At 30.7% G+C, this 17,946-nt stretch overlaps 1 protein-coding gene across 1 annotated transcript in view; it reads right to left on the reverse strand.

The window, feature by feature from the left end:
• Positions 1–279: 279 nt before the first annotated feature.
• LOC136979076 (damage-control phosphatase ARMT1-like) overlaps positions 280–17,946 on the reverse strand; it is a 29,148-nt gene continuing 11,481 nt past the window's right edge. The window contains exons 4-5 of the mRNA XM_067274982.1: positions 8,990–9,155; positions 280–1,966 (exon numbers count right to left, since the gene is read on the reverse strand). Of these exons, the coding sequence (XP_067131083.1) occupies positions 1,214–1,966; positions 8,990–9,155 (919 nt within the window). The 3' untranslated portion in view covers positions 280–1,213. The remainder of the gene's footprint in view (positions 1,967–8,989; positions 9,156–17,946) is intronic.

Consider the following 17,946-nt stretch of genomic DNA (forward strand, 5'->3'; position numbering starts at 1 on the left):
CGAACACAGTTCAAGTTTTAGGGTATAAAAATAGTCCACCACTGATAATTTACTGATATGATAATGAGTAGGAAATTAGCCAGATAATTATTTATTGCACTATAAACATACATGAAAATATATGTTTATAACATATGCAAACATAAAAACAGTTAAAAGTTTTCAGTTTGACAATTTTGTGTTTAAATTTATTATTTGCAGTTTTTAGTTCCCACTATTATAAAATTATTGGAATTGTAAATAGATCAAAGTTTCAACTATAAAAAATCCAGAAGAGAATAGCTTTATTTCTTATATATTTTAACATAAAAAACACTTCAACATACATTTAACATTATATGTCATTTTACAAATGATTTATACAGTAAAGTCTCGCTAATTTGAAATTTATCATAATTCAGACTACTATTTTGCATTGTGTATTTTTTAAAATACCAAATTTGCCAATTCTTATCTAGGTTTAACAACTATTACTGTACTCTTGGACAGATGTGTCAAGATGTGACAAAGGAACAGTTATAAAAGGAATTGTAAAATACCACTTCCTTTGCATTTTAAAAATTTATCAAACCATTGCTTTTGTTCGTTTAACAGCACAATAAAATTTGACTTTATTGTGCTTTATTGTAAATAAAGTGTACTTTTCAGACCATACAATATGCATTTGAGTAAAAACATTGCTAATTCAGACTTTCAATAATTTAGGCTATCCAAACTTTTCCCCAATTAGTCCAAATTAGTGAGATTATATTGTATACAAAATCAAAAAATGAAATAGCAATATATTTGATATAATGCTTGATAGTCAATAGAACAATGAACTGTGACTAATTGTTAATCAAGTTATAACCATATTAACTATTGACATGACATCAAGATGGCAAAATTTGGCATTTTAAACCATAATCATAGAATTTATAAACAAATGATCTGTAAAACAGTACTGAATACTTTTGTTATTCTTATCTTGAAAATGGCATCAAAATTAACCAAATAAATTTTTCTATCTGATGCTATATATTTTAAAAGAAAAAATAATTTATTTGAATCTTATTTTCTTTATATATTAATTTTATTATAACAACTTTCCATAGAAATCATAGAAATATTTAATTTAATTTAAAATAGACAATTCAACTCATTAAAACAAAATTTTTAAAATGTTAAATTTATTTGAACAAATTACTCATATAATTTATAATACTTAATTTCATTATTTTATCACACATTGTATGACTGCATATTCACCTGAAATCATCCAATCACTTTGAAAGTTTTGAAGTTTCTCTGCTTGTCCTGAAGCCAATCCAGTTACAACATCAGCTTTCAATGTTCTTAAAGCACATAATGTTGATGGTAAAAAATTATTTAAAGCAATGTGAAAGGGTGTGGTGGTAGGCCACTTTCTATCTCCAACCAATTTTCTATAATTTAAGTCTCCTTTAAATAAAATAATATCAGCATCACTTAACTTTTCATATAAAGCTTTATCTACAATTTTCATTTCACTAAAATCATAAGGTAACGTCCAGAACTGTTCTTTTTCAATCTTCCATTCTCCACACTTTAATCTTTTATTGTATCTATCTACAAGACTACAAACTTTCTCATTTTGTACTTGTTCCAATTCATTCAATGTCCAGTATATATCTTTTTCCATTGTATCAGACACATACCAAGGTATCATTTTCACATATATTCTTACTTTGTCAATAAGTTTTGTAGCTGTAAGGAATTCTAACAAACATAAATCACAAATTAATTCAAAGCCAACATTGTCTAAAATTATATCAAGACAAATATTTGAATTTTGAGCAGTTTTATTTATAAATTCCCAAAGTTTGTCAATATCATTTACTAAAATATTCTTGTTAAGTTCCTCCAACTGCTTAATGAGACAATCTTTCTGCACATTTTCTTTACCAGCCGAAATGGATAAATCACACCTATTTGACCATAATGATAACTATAAAGGAAATTATATATTATTTTATTAAAATAATTTTTAAAATCATTAATAGTTAATTTAAATTATGCTTATAACTAAATTTTATCATTTTAATGAAAAATTTCTAAGAAAAACTCATTAAAAGAAAAAAAATGTTCTGTTGCCGCCATTTTGATTTCGGTTTCGATGTAAAGCCAGAGTTTTAATAATTATTTTTAATAATTTTTATTCATTATTTATTTAATTTTGCATTAAATTTCATCTTTTCATAAAATTTTCTTAATAATTCAGACAAAATTTATTTATTTTAACCCTTAATTACAATTCTTATAATTATTGCAAATCATATCACAAACCATCTTTCTCACTTTTATAGCAAATTTTAATTAAACGAACTAATGTTATAGAATTTAAATAAAATAAAATAAATACAGAAATAAACATCAAACAAAATTACAATTATACATTAATAAAATATAGAAGTTCAGCGCATAGAATCGTAACTATAAAATCTCGTTCTTTTGCAACATAACTATAAAAATAGTTTTGGTGTTGTTTCGCACTAAGATACTAAAAAGTTAAAATACATTTGATTAATTTTTTTTAAAATTTATCAGCTTTTTAAATTTATAATTAATTATAAGCAAGTTAACATTGGTTAAACTATTGGATTATCTAGTTCACTGTTTCTCAACCACCGGTCCGTGGAGATTCTTGATCGGTCCGCAGAGAATTTTTACCGCTCTGCATTAAAAATTTTCTTATTGAAAAAAATAGTGATAATTTAATAAATAAAAATTTTATAATGTATAAATGTTGATGATAATTTTACAATTTACTTCTGTAGTAATTCTTTAATATATAGTAAAGTTTTTTGTTAAAACACCACCGGTCCGCAAAATTTTTTTCACAAATTTTATCGGTCCGCAGGCCAAAAAAGGTTGAGAAACGCTGATCCAGTTGATTTTCAAAACTATAACTACAATATATCTATTACAGGTATGATCCCTAAATTTCCCAAAATCAGTGGCTATGTTACCCAACATCATTTCTGTTAAACTAATTATTAAATTAGTTGAACAGAAATGAATTATTAAACTATGTATCGAAGTTGCAGAAATTAATGGGAGAGGGGGGAAAATATGCTTGCAGTACAGTACTTTCAAGGAAAATTGTAACAACAAATGTAAAAAACTACTAATCAGCACCAGCATTTTACTGTAAATGTCGGGTAGCTATTATAGTTTTTTTTATGTTGTACACTAATATTTTACAGGGTGACAATAATTAACCCGTACAAGTTTTTTGTATCGTAAATTTATTAAAGAAATGAAAATTAGCAAAACAACAGCATATAACAGTGACAATACTTTATGTATTAATCAGATATTCAGCCAGTTTCAAAGTGGCCTCCTTTTGCTTTGATGCAGAGCCCCAAACGCGTTTTGAAATTCTCAGCGATGGGCCGCACTCTTCTGGAGACAGTTTGTCTCACTCCCAGCGCAAGGATTGCTTCAGCGACTCCAAACTTTCATGGCGCTTAGAACAGGCCCTGGCCTCCAAAATGGACCACACACTGTAGTCCATTGGGTTCAGATTCGGCGAGTATGGTGGCCATTCCGCAGACAAGATGAAATCGGGAAAATGAGCCTTGCACACTCCTGAGTCTTCTTCGCTCTGTGAGTCGGCGCCGAGTCCTGCTGAAACGTCCATTTCGCACTGCCAAAATGCTGCTGAGCCCACAGAAGTACCACAGCCTCGAGAATGTCATGGTGGTACACATCTTGATTGATTTTGGCCCCTTGATCGACGAAAACAAGGGGTGTCTTGCTGCTCGCACAAATTCCGCCCCAAACCATGACTGACATTGGATTTTGTGATGTTCGATGACGGCTGAGCATCCAGGAGTCCCCGCGGACCAGTTCCTGTCGTTTTTATGGTTGTACGGAGAAAAGCTTCTCGTCTGTGAAGAGAATGCACTCCCATTGTCGACCTGCGGCCCGACGCTTGAGTCAACGGGATCTTTGGAGTCTCACGCACTTGTTTTCATCGGTGAGGAGCTGAACCTTTTGGAACTTGTAGGGCTTGAGTACAAGTTCCTTTTTCGCCATTAAACGCACCAATTCGCGATTGATTCTGATCTCACGAGCAATTTTTCTCATGGAGACCTTCGCATGTCAGTCAACTCGCTTTGTGATGATCTTGCGGTTCCTAGACGTGTTGACAGTGCACTTTCTTCCACGTCCGGGACGGTCACCATTGTGGCCAAGCTCCTTGAATCGCCGAACTGCATCTGAGACTGTCATTTTTGGAACACCAAGCAGACAAACAATTTCACATTGATGCTTTCCTTGCCGGAATAGCTTCAAAATTGCACAACATTTGTTCGACACCATTAAAAAAATAAAGAACTAACCCTTATTACATCGAAAGTACATCTACACGGGCAGGAAATCATGGAGAATTAAACAATAGTATGTAAATTGGTGACACTAAAAAAGTTCAAGTGCAGCATTGCTACAAACTTTGTACGGGTTAATTATTGTCACCCTGTTAAATGTGAAAAACAATTAAATTACCGATTTTTACTGATCTATTTAGCTATTTTGAAGTGAATATTCTAATAAATTACGATCTCAAGTTTTAAAAGTTTGTAAACTAATTTTAATTAGTTATTTTTATTCTAATTAACAAATTTATCTTTTTATAATCGCTGAATTATTAAAATTAAAAACTATTACATAATAGTAGTTTATCCTGTTATTAATCCACAACTGTAAAATTATATGGCTTCAGAACGGTGAAAAAGCCATTTCGGATTCTGGTATATTTTCTTATTAAAGATTGCAGCATTACTTCTTGCCACCTGCAGATGGCTACGCTTGGTCAGCCATATTCAGCAAACAAAATCAACGAGGCAGCTAAGGAGACAAATTCCCTGACTTTTTGACAATTTTCAATAAATTTCCTGACTTTTTGACAATTTTTGACAAATTCCCTGACATTCCATGACTTTTTCCGAAACCAATGAAAATCCCTGACTTTCCCTGATTTTCCCTGACTTTCCAGGTGCGTAGGAACCCTGCATATAAGAACATATTTGAATTACAAAGATGTTCGACTACATCAATATTCAAACTCAAAAATCTACATATAATATAATATTTGTATATGGCTTACAGTAACAAAACCATAAAAGGAAACAATAAATAATAGCCACAAGAAAATGCAATAGAAAAAATAAGATAAATGACAAAATTAAATTCACAATATCAGTTTCACATTGAATGAGCGTTATGAATTAGATTCTAATAAATTTCTCTCAATGATATGTTTCCATGTCATGGGTAGAATCGTTGCATCTTTATAGGTCAAACATCTCCCCGAAAGGCTACTTCTATATATCTCAACCTTTTCCAAACTCATTGCTAATGTCGGTGAATGCACTGGTTTTATGACCTTAGCTTCTTCCCATTCAACAACTGAACCTTTGGTTTGTGCTATTCTGGATAATGCCATACAACAGTGTCCTTTTCTTATATTGTACTCATGCTCCTTAAGACATTTGTTAAGGTTGTTCAAGGCTAACTGATCATTCCTATATGGTATGTATATTCCATATTGCTCCCCTTTTTTAAAAGAGAAACGTTTACTGGACTGTAAAACAAACGTACTACACCTTTTAAGTATCCAGTAGGAAGTTTTATTACATTAAAAACGTTTTCGGCTGCATTAATCAGCCTTCGTCAGTTAACGAATATCAAAAATGAACAAAATTCGAAATTACAAAAAAACGGCGTTCGAAATTTACAAAAAAACCGCGCTTGCGCATTGACGGGTTTAAGCCCCGTTTTCCGTATCAAAACGTGTATCAAAAACGAACAAAATTCGAAATTACAAAAATTCCCCTTTTTTAATCCTATATTTATCATTTCTCAAAAGATCATATATTGTTAGTGCTCTTTTGTGTAGCAACTGTGTGTTCTTTTAACTCGCTACTTCCTTCATAATACCAGTCAAGTTCTTGTTAAAGGTGAACTTAATTAGGTTATTGGTTCTTATATCTTCCTTCCTCATCAACCTCTTTTTATTAGGTTCGGTATATGCCCTTATCAATTTTTCAATAATTTGGCTCCCTACACTAATGCAGGAAGCTGGAATAGATCTGTACTAAGCAAACACCTAAGACAGAAAGAAAGAAGATATATATGCACCATATATATTATGAGATCCCATTAATCTCCCTCTTGACATTAAGAAACTACTGAAAAAAGGTAATCGGAATCAAGCAAATTGCATCACAATTTCAGATTCCTAAAACAATTCTTCCAAATTTTATAAGAAAATTATTTGTTTCAAAGATTAAAAATTTTTTAAATTATGATATTAACAGTTAAGTATTAGTTAATTGAAAACTTTCACATCAACAAAGCAGCGAGTACACGACGCCCCATACATGAGGTGCTGTGTCATAGCAGACTTTTCTTTCATGTAGTCAGAGCAATAAGAGATTGCACTTGGTTGGTACTAACTGTCCCCATTTTAGGGAAAATAGGGTGACTTTATTGGCTGGCATTGGACTGGCTCTACTGGCAATCTGTATTTTGTATTTATATATTAAAAGCAAAATGTTCTATCACTGCCACACACAAATAATGTAAATTTGAAAATGGTTTTTAAAAACATTGTTTTAATTTTCAATTGATTTAATTTTAAAAGTTTGCTTGTATTTTAAATTTTTTAAAAAATTTTAATTATAAGCAAGTTAACATTGATTGAACTATCAGGCTATCGAGTTTCAAATCGAGGCCAACAGTCAGCAAAACAGTTTAAAATATACACAAAATTATATAAAAATTATTTTTAATATTTAGTATGTTTAGTATATAATGATAAAATGTCTTTCTCATTATAATTATGAAAGTTTTTATGATTCACAGATGATGCTATAATATGTTAAATTTTCAAATGCAATTCATTCAACTTTACTGCCATTTTGAGTTTAAAAAATTGATTTTTCAAGATAAAGTCTAGACATTCGTAGCTCAAATGAATGAATTCAAAAATTTGTTATCTCATGATGATGATGATATTTTTTCAGTTCATTACAACATTTGCCGAACCTCATTTACTGTTAAATACGATGGAATTAAGCATTTATGAGGAATGCCAATTGTGAGAACCACAAAAAAAGAAGTGCATCTTCTCGTTTACCTTCCCCCAATCATCACATTGACCAACAAAGCAATTTCAAAAGATGGTTACCCTAGATGACACGATGGGATAGTTTTTTGAGTAAAAGGAAATTAGCTATAATTTCTTTGAAGGTAGTGTTGCAATAATAATTTTACTTGAAATAAGATTACAAATTTATTTTGTAGTACACAATAAAAACATGCATATCTACATATAAATGGAAAATTTTCACATTTCTGTCAAAAGATTGATTTTGGATTCCCCAATAATTTTTCATCCTTAAGCTCGATGTTTATTAATTAATTAATGAATGTACTGTGTTTGTAATGTAAATTGTTAATTTTTCCAAACTAAAATACACTTTAGAAAGTACTGTATCCAAAAGAACTGGAATCAGGAGAAATTTTGGTATCATTCCATCACTAGTTAAAAAGCAAAACTTTAGCAGTTTATAGGTGTATTTAATTTAAAGACATCCACTTAAATTAGGCAGTAATGTAACAATGATGATGGCTGGAGACAGACTGGAATGTTCAGAAATAATGATCATGCAGACTGATGTCAATGTAGGGCAATACATAAAAGACCAAGCTTACATTCCTTGGTTGCAATGACTCAGTTAATTGGTAATTTCTATTAACAGCATTATACCATATTTATATAAATTTATCCATTGTCTGAAATACAATGCACAAACAAAAACTTAATATAAAGTGTTTCTATAATTATTGTACGACCATAAGCACACACGAATAACTATAAATAAAATTCATGTTTTAACAAAAATTTAAAAAATAAGCATAGGCTTGTCTTCTTTCATTATCCAGCTATAATTAAAAAAGGTTCTAAAGTAAGGAAATATTTATTAATATATTTTATTATACACACAATACTGCATATAAACAAGGAAATGAACATATGAGTATATATAGTAGAACCACCAATTATCCAAGACAAACCTATACATAAATACACTATAAATTATAGTATAAGAAAAATATAAAGTTTAGGATAGTAACGTGTATTACAAAATGATTTGTTTCTGTTATCATATATCATTTAACTTTATTGGGAGACAAATTGTTCATATTAAAACATAATAATATGCATTTTTATTCTTAACTATTACACAGAGGTTTATTAGCTGTGTAATAAATGATGTAAAAATTATTTTTATACAGTCAAACCTTTTTTTTGTGCGGTATAGTCGGCAACTAGTCTCATGCGTTTTGTCATGTCTCACGTTGACTTATTATAGCTAAATAAACTTATTATAGCATAAATGAACTTATTATAGTAATATTATCGCATGAATATGCGAAAAATGAAATAATTTATTTTTTAAGTCAACAAAACACCACCTGGACAAAAATATGTAAAACAGACGATAGACGAGACGATGCAGTCAAGTGCTGACATCTGTTGTCAATAAATTCTATTTCCTACGGTTTTGAGTTATTTTCTATGAGAGACTTTTTTTTATGCGGTCCCTATTGACCGCATAAAAAAAAATATTTTTTTAATTGTGTTGCGAAAACTATTTTTTATAGCCACTCGTGAAGTTTCGTGCGATTTTTTTTTTATGTGGTCCCTATCCACCGCATAAAAACAGGTTTGACTGTATATGATTAAATTCACTAAGGTATAAAAAGAGCCTTAAAAATATTATATAAATCTTTTTATATTCATAATTTTTAATGCAAAATAGCTGTGACCATCCATTTTATCTGTTTTCTGTTATCCAAAAAGCATCAATCCACTTTACCTCAGATAATTGGGGTTCTACTGCATACAATTTTATTTGTTTAAAGATTAAAAAAAATAGAAAGAAAATATATATCATACTTTTAAAAATGTAGCAAAATGTGCCTTGATTGCTTTGATTTCACTTTTATTAATATTAGTTATAATATGATGCAAATATTCCATTGTCATTACAATAACATCCATTGAACCCCACAAAGCTCTTTCTTTCTTTTTACAAAATGGATCAAAGTTATTAAGCCGATCACTGCAAAAAAATATTTTAAATATATATTAATTAAATTATATTTGATGACTTGTATACAAAATTTAAACAATTTAATACAAATAAACTAATACAATCTTTATTATACAGGTAATCCTCATATAACACAGAACTTATATTCCTGTAAAATCAAACACATTGCAAAACTATATTATAGAATACAAGTACAAAATATAAGGACCAATACAAAAATAAAAGTTATATTCTTAAAAGCTATCAAAAATAAACCATTTGTTTTTATAACTATAGGAATCTTTATTAAAAATAGTAATAACTAAACAATCTTCTCACAAACTGTGACACATATGTATGTCAGATAACATGTTTAATTTTCCTCCTCTTCATCATTATTAAGCATGTTACAACACTTTGACATGAAAGATGGTTCTACAACATCTCTATTGCAGAATTTCATCTTCTGAACTGTCTTCTGCAGCATCCAAATTCCATATATCTTCTGTTCTCTTTAAAAAAAAATTTGTAAGTGGGATTGTTTACTTTTGCTTCATAGATCTCTGTAAATTTCATGGTATGGAGCTAAGCATTTTTGAAGTATCCTTTTGAACTTTGTGCTCCTTTCAGTCAAAGAATCTTTGTTCAAAAAACAAGATTATAATTGTTCTTCTAAATTTATGCCTTCCCATATGGATTTTAGTGTAAAATTTGAAACTTCAGAATTTATTTGCACTATCATCCTCTAAACTGATTTGGTTTATCTCCAATCCATTTCTACAAATCTGCTTCATTAAGTTTTCTTTCTGCCAGTAATTCTTGACTATCTTTAGTAGTCATATCATCAAAACTGTTACTCTCCCTTTACCCTGGTGGAATCAACAGTGGGGATTCACATAAAAGAATGAAAATATTGAAAAATTATATCAAATATAATAGCAAGGAATTCCTTACACAAAAGCTAAAAAAAGATTTTGTAATGTAAAGTTTGCTGATATTTTCTGAACATGTTAATGCTTGCACAACATAGTTTTATTCTATGTTATATAGCAATTTGAAAGAAATAATTATTTTCTCGTGCCAGATTCTTACCAGATAAAAGTTTAAGAGCACTGTTGTTCAGCATTAATAAAGTTTTAATGAGTAAAACACAAAAATAAATATGTGAGGACCGTATTAAACCGGCCCAACCGATTTTAAAATTTTATTGTTCGAATCCCCTCTGGAGATAGCGATTAAAATCGGAGATAGCGATCAAGATTCAAAGGATGTACAGCCTTCCGCCGTCAAACACGCTTCCCTCCTCTCCGGATCTGACCTCTGAGTCACGGAGATCGACTCATCACCCTCCGTCGCGATTGGTGATCGCCGCGGACGAGACCTGGAGTATATAAAGGGGGGAGATATCTGAGAATGGGGTCGCTGAAGGTCCGCATAAGACGCCTGACCCGTAGGATCAGTCCCGAGAATCGAGGGCCAAACCCCTGAAGCCTGCCGACGACGAGCCGCCCCGACCGATCCTCCTGCTTACTTCCACGACCGGAGAGCCGAGACGATTTCACCTTCGATTCCAACCGAGATATCAGAAGACGAGGTATGATCCCCCAACATGTGTAAACTCTCTCTCCCGCGATTAGGGACGGGACGCGTTAGATTTCTGTATTTTGTTTGTCTGTCTAAATAAATCATCATGTGTTTTCATCCTGGGTCCGTTTATTCGAATATCGCCGTAAACTTATCGACAAACCCACACACTTCCTCCACTCGACCTGACAATTAATTACCTGATCCCGACGAGTTGGGACAACATAAAAATTTCGCCATCCTTGACAGTGGGGTGGGTCTTGCCGACCTGTAAGCCGAAGAAAAAAGAGGTACGATTCCATCCTACCTCCCGGCGTTTCCCACAAATACAAAATATCTTGCAAGCACTTTCGACATGTATAGAATGTCTTCTTCAGGCAAAATGAAAACAAATTTTAGATCATTGATATAAATTTTAAGTTAACTTTATTATGTTCTAATTTGAACATACATGCTAAATGTAAATGGCACACTGTCAAATTATACATTTAATCAATGCTCAAACTAAAATCAAAAAATGATGGCAGCAAGGATTTATTTTTTTTAAATTATTAAATAGTAAAACCCATATTTTTGGGAGCTCTAGAATGGGCCTCTTACACGGCTCCAATTTCTCAATAAATAATGTTTCCCAGATAAATAAACAGTTGTGGTCCACACATTGTACAAGGATGGAAAATCATTCCACAGGAGTGTAAAGCAATGATCAAGAACTCTTCTAGATAATTCTGTGGAAAGTTTATTATTACAAATATCATCTTAATGTTCTAATATATGGCTTTGCAATTTTCTAGTTATAGCCATAAAATATATCACCATTTCCATTGTCATTTAGAAAAATCAGGTGTATACATAATTCCCTTACAACACAGTAAGGGAATTATGTATACACCTGATCTGATTTTTCTAATGTAGTTACTTTGTCTTTGTCATTACCTGGTATTCTGCATAAGGGCAGCTGCAGTTTTATTGTGAAGTTAAATCCTAATTTTTGAAATCTGGTGATGTGCAAAGACACAAGCCAAAGATACAGGATGAGTGGACGTATATAAATATGATTCTTTATTATTATTTCTAATTTTGATGGTAAGAGTAATTTTCGCACAAGTGTAAATGCACTTGAATTTTGTGAGTATATCCTGCTTTACGCATTGCCATATTAATTAATAAATTGCAACTCTTTTCATACCAAACATTGCAATGATGGCAATATGTAGGCTCTATGAATAACTCCATCTATGGCATTGTTTATGTAGCTAGGCAGTTGGAATGAAGTAGCTGGTATGATTTGAAGATATAGATGAAACTTGTGATATACAGTACCCTGAAACAATTGATGTTGCTGTTGTTTTCTTTTTCTACAGTAAAATTGATTGACGTGTATAAGTTATCTGGGATAAGTGTTATATAAATTGCAAATTTTGAAATCAGTTCCATCCCATATTAGTAATATATCATCTACATATCTAATGTATAACAGTAGATACTGGACTACTAGAAGAGCAGAAAAAACTCCAAATTCAATATTTCTTATGATTAATTTAGCTAGGATCACTGAAAGTGGAGATACCATTGGTACTCCCTGTTTTTGAAGGAAAATTTGGTTATTGAAACAAAAGTAATTGTTTTCTGTTATTAAGAGTAGAACTTCATACATTTCTAAAACTTGCTGCCTTTATCAATGCTGACAGATAGTGCTCTTAAACTTTTATATGGAGGTTGGGAGTTGATTTTAAGGTGCTACCTAATAGCATTTTATATTAATAAACTTTTAGAATATTAAATTATAAAATAAAATAAAAAACCATTCAAACTTCAGCACAAATTCTTTAATATTAAGAATGTTTTCAAACGCAGTGAACATCCATCATCCAATTTGTGCTGAAGTTTGAATGGTTTATTATTTTATTTTATTGATTCTTCAGTAAGCAGTTATACGTTTATTAAATTATATTTTTAATCATCTTATATCTAAATAAATAATATAAAAGCACCAACCTAAATTTAACAAAAGTCAAATTTAACATTTTCATAATTTCTTACATTCCAGTCAGAAGATATTTTGTATAAAACACATTTAAGAAAAAATACTTTACAATTAATAACTATATTCTATTATTGTTGTGTAAAAATCAAATTAGTTGTAAACAATAAATATTTGATTATAGAAATCAATATTACTAGGTGTTTTTAAAAACTGAAAAAAAGGTTGAAAAATAATTTGTTACTATCAATTTCTAGGTTTGAAAAATATTAACATTTACAACGAAGAAAGCAGAACAATGGATACAAGTTTACATCGGAACTCTAAAAGACTTAGTTGTAAACAAAACTAATATTGTTTTATCAGAATATTCTTTGAAAAAAAAAAAATAGCATTTATATCTATAGCACTTTTCTGGCTCAAAACAAACTGCTTTTGAATTAGAAGATAGAAAATATGATGAATAAATATGAAAAATAACACAATATCAATATAATTCATAAATAAGGTAGAAAAATGTCTTCTGGCATTAACTTTAACTGAAGTTATAAAATATAAAAACAGAAATTATTGAAATTACTTATATATAAGTAATTCTGCTAACTTATGTTATCAGAATCAGGTAAGTTTAAAAGAAAATTATGTTAAATTCAATAAAATAGTTTGAAAACTATTACATAAACATAAAAATTAAATAATGTTAAATTATCAAAAGTACTTGTAGATTTATAATTTCTGCTTTTATATTTTATTGTTTTATTTAAAGTTAAAATTAATGCCAAAGGATAGTCTTGTGTTTTATTTATAGAAAACATAAATCAATCAAAAGATACTGAATCCTGATCTTATTCAGGATAAATTCTCTTATTCAAAAAAGTGCATCTTTCTAAGTATGATAGTAAAGTGATAAAATACAATGACAGAATGACTATCCTTAAATAAGTTCATATTAGGAAAATTCATCAGAGATTCATTAGTTCTTCAATATATGTTAATGCCAAATTTAAAGGCTTAAGAATTTAAAAAAAAAATTAACAGCAAAGTTTGAGTTATCTTATGCAAAACAACAACTTAAAAATTAAACTATGGTAATTGCATTTAAAATTTTTGTTGCAATTGTTTAATTTTAGTTTTTATATCTTCTGGTATTATTCTGTTTTAAATATTCAAATATAATAAACATTTTTTATAAAAACGTTCTCTTTAAACTTTGAATGTTCAGTATTGGATTAAAATCTTAACTACACCTGTTACAGAATTTAAATATTTTTCATATTTTTAAATATTGACAATAATAAATTTATTTTTTAAAATGCTTACAAAATTAAACAAATAGTCTAACCTTTCCTAATCTGTTTTTGTGTAATCCTTACATGTTAAAAATTATACAATTGTAATAAATAAATTTTTTCATAGTTTCATCAGTAAATTCTTAAAATATTAATAAATTTACTTTAGATGAAACCAGAAACATATTTATAAAAGTTGTAATATATATATTATAATTATATATACATATTTATTTATTTATTAAAATTGTTAGTTTTTAAATCAAAAAGGGACTTTTTTAGATTAAATGTTTATCATTTATAAGAATTTATCATTTCTTAACCATTATTGTTTATAAAAGTTTGCTTAAACTCCTTAATTTGCTTATTTGTCATTCTGCTTTTTTCAACTCCATATTTTTGTCTCAATTTTGTGGAACACAACCTAAGGCAAAGCACTAATTACTTGTATTGGATTATGTGTTGAATTTTTGAACCACCTGAATTGTTTCTAGAAAATAAATAGAAATGCACTTAAACAAAATGAAAAAAAATTTTCTTAGTTTGACAAGAGCATTGTAAACAAAAAGAAAATAATATTTAACATTAATTTTATTTTATTCTGTATACATATGTATTATGCTCCATAAAATGACTTTATGCTAATGTCTATACTTGTCACATTATTCAGTGATACTGATAATTTGAGAATTTGTTGCAACAACATTATGTCAATTATCAAATGTTAAAATTCTGAGTGACAGTCAACTGATCAATAGTCAAGTGGGCAACGGTTAACTAGGTAACAGAAACTTAAAAATTTTTGCACAGTTAGCAACCATTCAATTTGGCAGATATTTTTATTTATTTTTTTTGTAAATATTGGTAAAATATATATAAATTTAAATATGATTAAGACTTATGAAGTAGAGTTATATGTTTACAAGTTATTTCTAACTTAGGAAAAGAATAAGTTTTGGAACAACATACTGTAGAGTCATTAATTATTGTGTCAGAAGTAGTTAAAGCACATCAGAGAAAAGCAGTTCTTTGAAAACAAATTCTTTCAAAGATCTTTTATACTTTTTTGTTTCAATTTATATTGTATTTAATGTATACTGTAATGTACGAGGGTGATTCAAAAAGTAAGGCAACAAGAGCTCTCACGGGTGTCATATTCCACCTCTTGTTCGAATTTCCCATTAGGGCAGTAGCAGAAGACCACAGCTTTATCACACAGGTGTTAGATGGTGCAAATGTTGCACCAGACTCTTGCAACATCATTTTGAAAATGGCTGCACTCACGGAAACATGGTCAAACGTGGAAGTGTGTAGTGTGATTTGGTCTGAAGGGCAACTTGAGTAGAAATTCATTGTCAACTTGTTGAGGTGTATGGTGGTAATCAGTGGTGTAGCGTGGGTGTCAGCCACCCAGGGTGGAGGAAAATTTCACCCCCTCTTAAATAAAATACGGGGAATCCCTACAAGTCAGTACAGTCTGTACTGACTTGACAACACCGTCTGTACTGTACAGACAGTGTTGTCAGTCGCTACAATGAGCAAGATGTCATTATTATACATTCATTTAAAGAAAGGGGATTCCCCAGTTTCGTCACAGAATAAGTAATGAAAAATTCCGCTCATTTCAATCAGTCTGAATCGTAGGTGCGATAAAAATATGAAATGAAATGGTTCAAATTTTTACAAGATATTATTATTATTATTTATTGTGAAAAAATGCCGCCCCTACCGCCCCACTATGCTACGCCACTGGGTGGTAATGTCATGCCACAAAAACAGGTGTGGGTTTGGTGCACTGAGTTTGATAAAGGCATGACAGATGTGCAAACTGAGCAAACTGGATTGTTACGGTGCTTCAAGTGGGAGGTATTTACTGGAACATCCTCCATATAGCCCCAACCTGGAACCCTGTGATTTCCATCTCTTCAGACCATTGAAAAAGCATCTGGGTGGCGGGAGATTTGAAACTGATATGGAAGTTCAGCAAGCCATCATGGTGTGGCTGAAGGGACTTGATGCAGATTTCTTCTCTGCCAGCATTGATACCTTGGTATATCGTTGGAATAAATGTTTGGAAAGCATCGTGACTATGTTGAAAAATAATATGTACCAGTGCCATAATAATCTGTATCACTACATCTGCCTATGAAATAAAATTTGTGCTGGAGAGCTCTTGTTATCTTACTTTTTGAATAACCCTCATACTTTTAATTTTGTGTAATTGTGGGTAAGCCAACTTACAGGGGGAATTGGTTAATTCCGCATCAGGAATGGTCTAGGGTCGCATGGTTTGCATGTGGGTGGAGGTGACAGAGACAGCAAACACACGTACCTTTACGAAACCCATTTATTTGAATCAATAATTGCTTACATGTTATTACTGGAGTTCACTCAACCATAGAGCATGGTTGTTCAACACAGAGAAGTCACTTGTTTCTTTGAAGGCTATAGTAGTTGCAGAGACTTCAAAGAGTCCAATGGCACATAGATGATGATGGCCCCAGGGCAGTGATGAAGATGTATTCATCGAGAAGGGGAGTGGTTAATCCAGGCTAGTCACTCAGATGGCACCACGTACACCGATAGACCAACAGACAGAGATTTGATTCACCAAACGACACAGATTTGTTGTGTGCACAATTAGCGAGGAACTGCCTGTTTGACCTTGAGATTTGGAGTTTATTGGTTTTCTCCCCAAATCCCTTGTTTTGATTGGTCCTAATTTCCTTGTCTCACTTCCCATTTGGTGATCTCTCTTTTGTCTCCAGGTGAAAACTGAGATTGGTTTGGGTCACAAGAAAGATCTGCCTTGGATGGTCTACCTGACACCATCCCTTGACTCTGACCAGATGCTGATAAAACCAAGAAACTTGCACTCATATTTTAGCCCGTTGTTTCTTTTCTTCTGACACTTTAGATTTTTAACGATCTCATGTGATGTCTCCTTGGCTGTCAAACTTTCCCCTTTTCCAGATTTACTCTAACTTCAATCTGTTGTATACAAGCGTTTGTGTCAAAGTTTGATCTTTCCAGGTTGTCATTCATCTATGACCTAACACGTGTGTGAGTCACCTCAGGACTCCTCATTTATCTCTGTGTCGCATTTATTTGGATAACTACAAATTTTATTCTCTCTCCTTCTTACATAACTTTTGTTTTGTTTTTGCTTTAACGAATTCTGTAATATCAATGCAATTAATACGATTTTAGACTCCACCTGAAACCTCACATAATTGTCATCTTTGTTTTTATGCATATTTGTTAATTTTCGGGGGTAGATATTAATTTTCTTTTGAGACTTTTCTATTGTAAAAGTATATACAGGGTTCCTACTCAAATTCTTGTTTTGAATTCCCTGATTTTCCCTGACCAACTTTGTCCAAATTCCCTGACCCTCACATTTCTTACAGTGTGGAATATCGACATAATGAAACAGCATTTTATTTACCATGAACATTGATTGAGTATATCTATCCCTCTTTTTTGCACAGTTGATATGTTTCAAAGACAGCCATATTAAAAAAATACAGTACATACCGGTACATCTTGTAGAAAAATGTTTGATAGAATCCAAAACTTCAATGTAATGAAAAAATAAGCAACAAATGAAACATGAGCTTTTTATTTTATCATTACTTATCATTATTATTTGCATGTAAATCTAGTAAATACAAGATAGCATAAAATCAACAAACGGTATTTGATATACAGTACAAATAGTACTGTACTGTGCTTAAAATGAACTCTCGACTTAGAAACACGTAATTTTAAAACCAATCTTTCAACAAAAAGACTAACTTTTTTTTAAACAGCAACATAATTTTAACAAAAAGTTAAATTTAAAAATTTTCAAATAAAGCATTTTTTCCCTCAAAAAACTTGATCATGTAAAAAAAGAATTAGTTTTCTTTTGTCAACCACATTATATACAATCTATTTTTACACAATTTTGAAATAAAGAGGG

This window comes from Centruroides vittatus, unplaced genomic scaffold, assembly GCF_030686945.1.
Source record: "Centruroides vittatus isolate TY-2023 unplaced genomic scaffold, ASM3068694v2 contig_577, whole genome shotgun sequence".
Classification (NCBI taxonomy): domain Eukaryota; kingdom Metazoa; phylum Arthropoda; class Arachnida; order Scorpiones; family Buthidae; genus Centruroides; species Centruroides vittatus.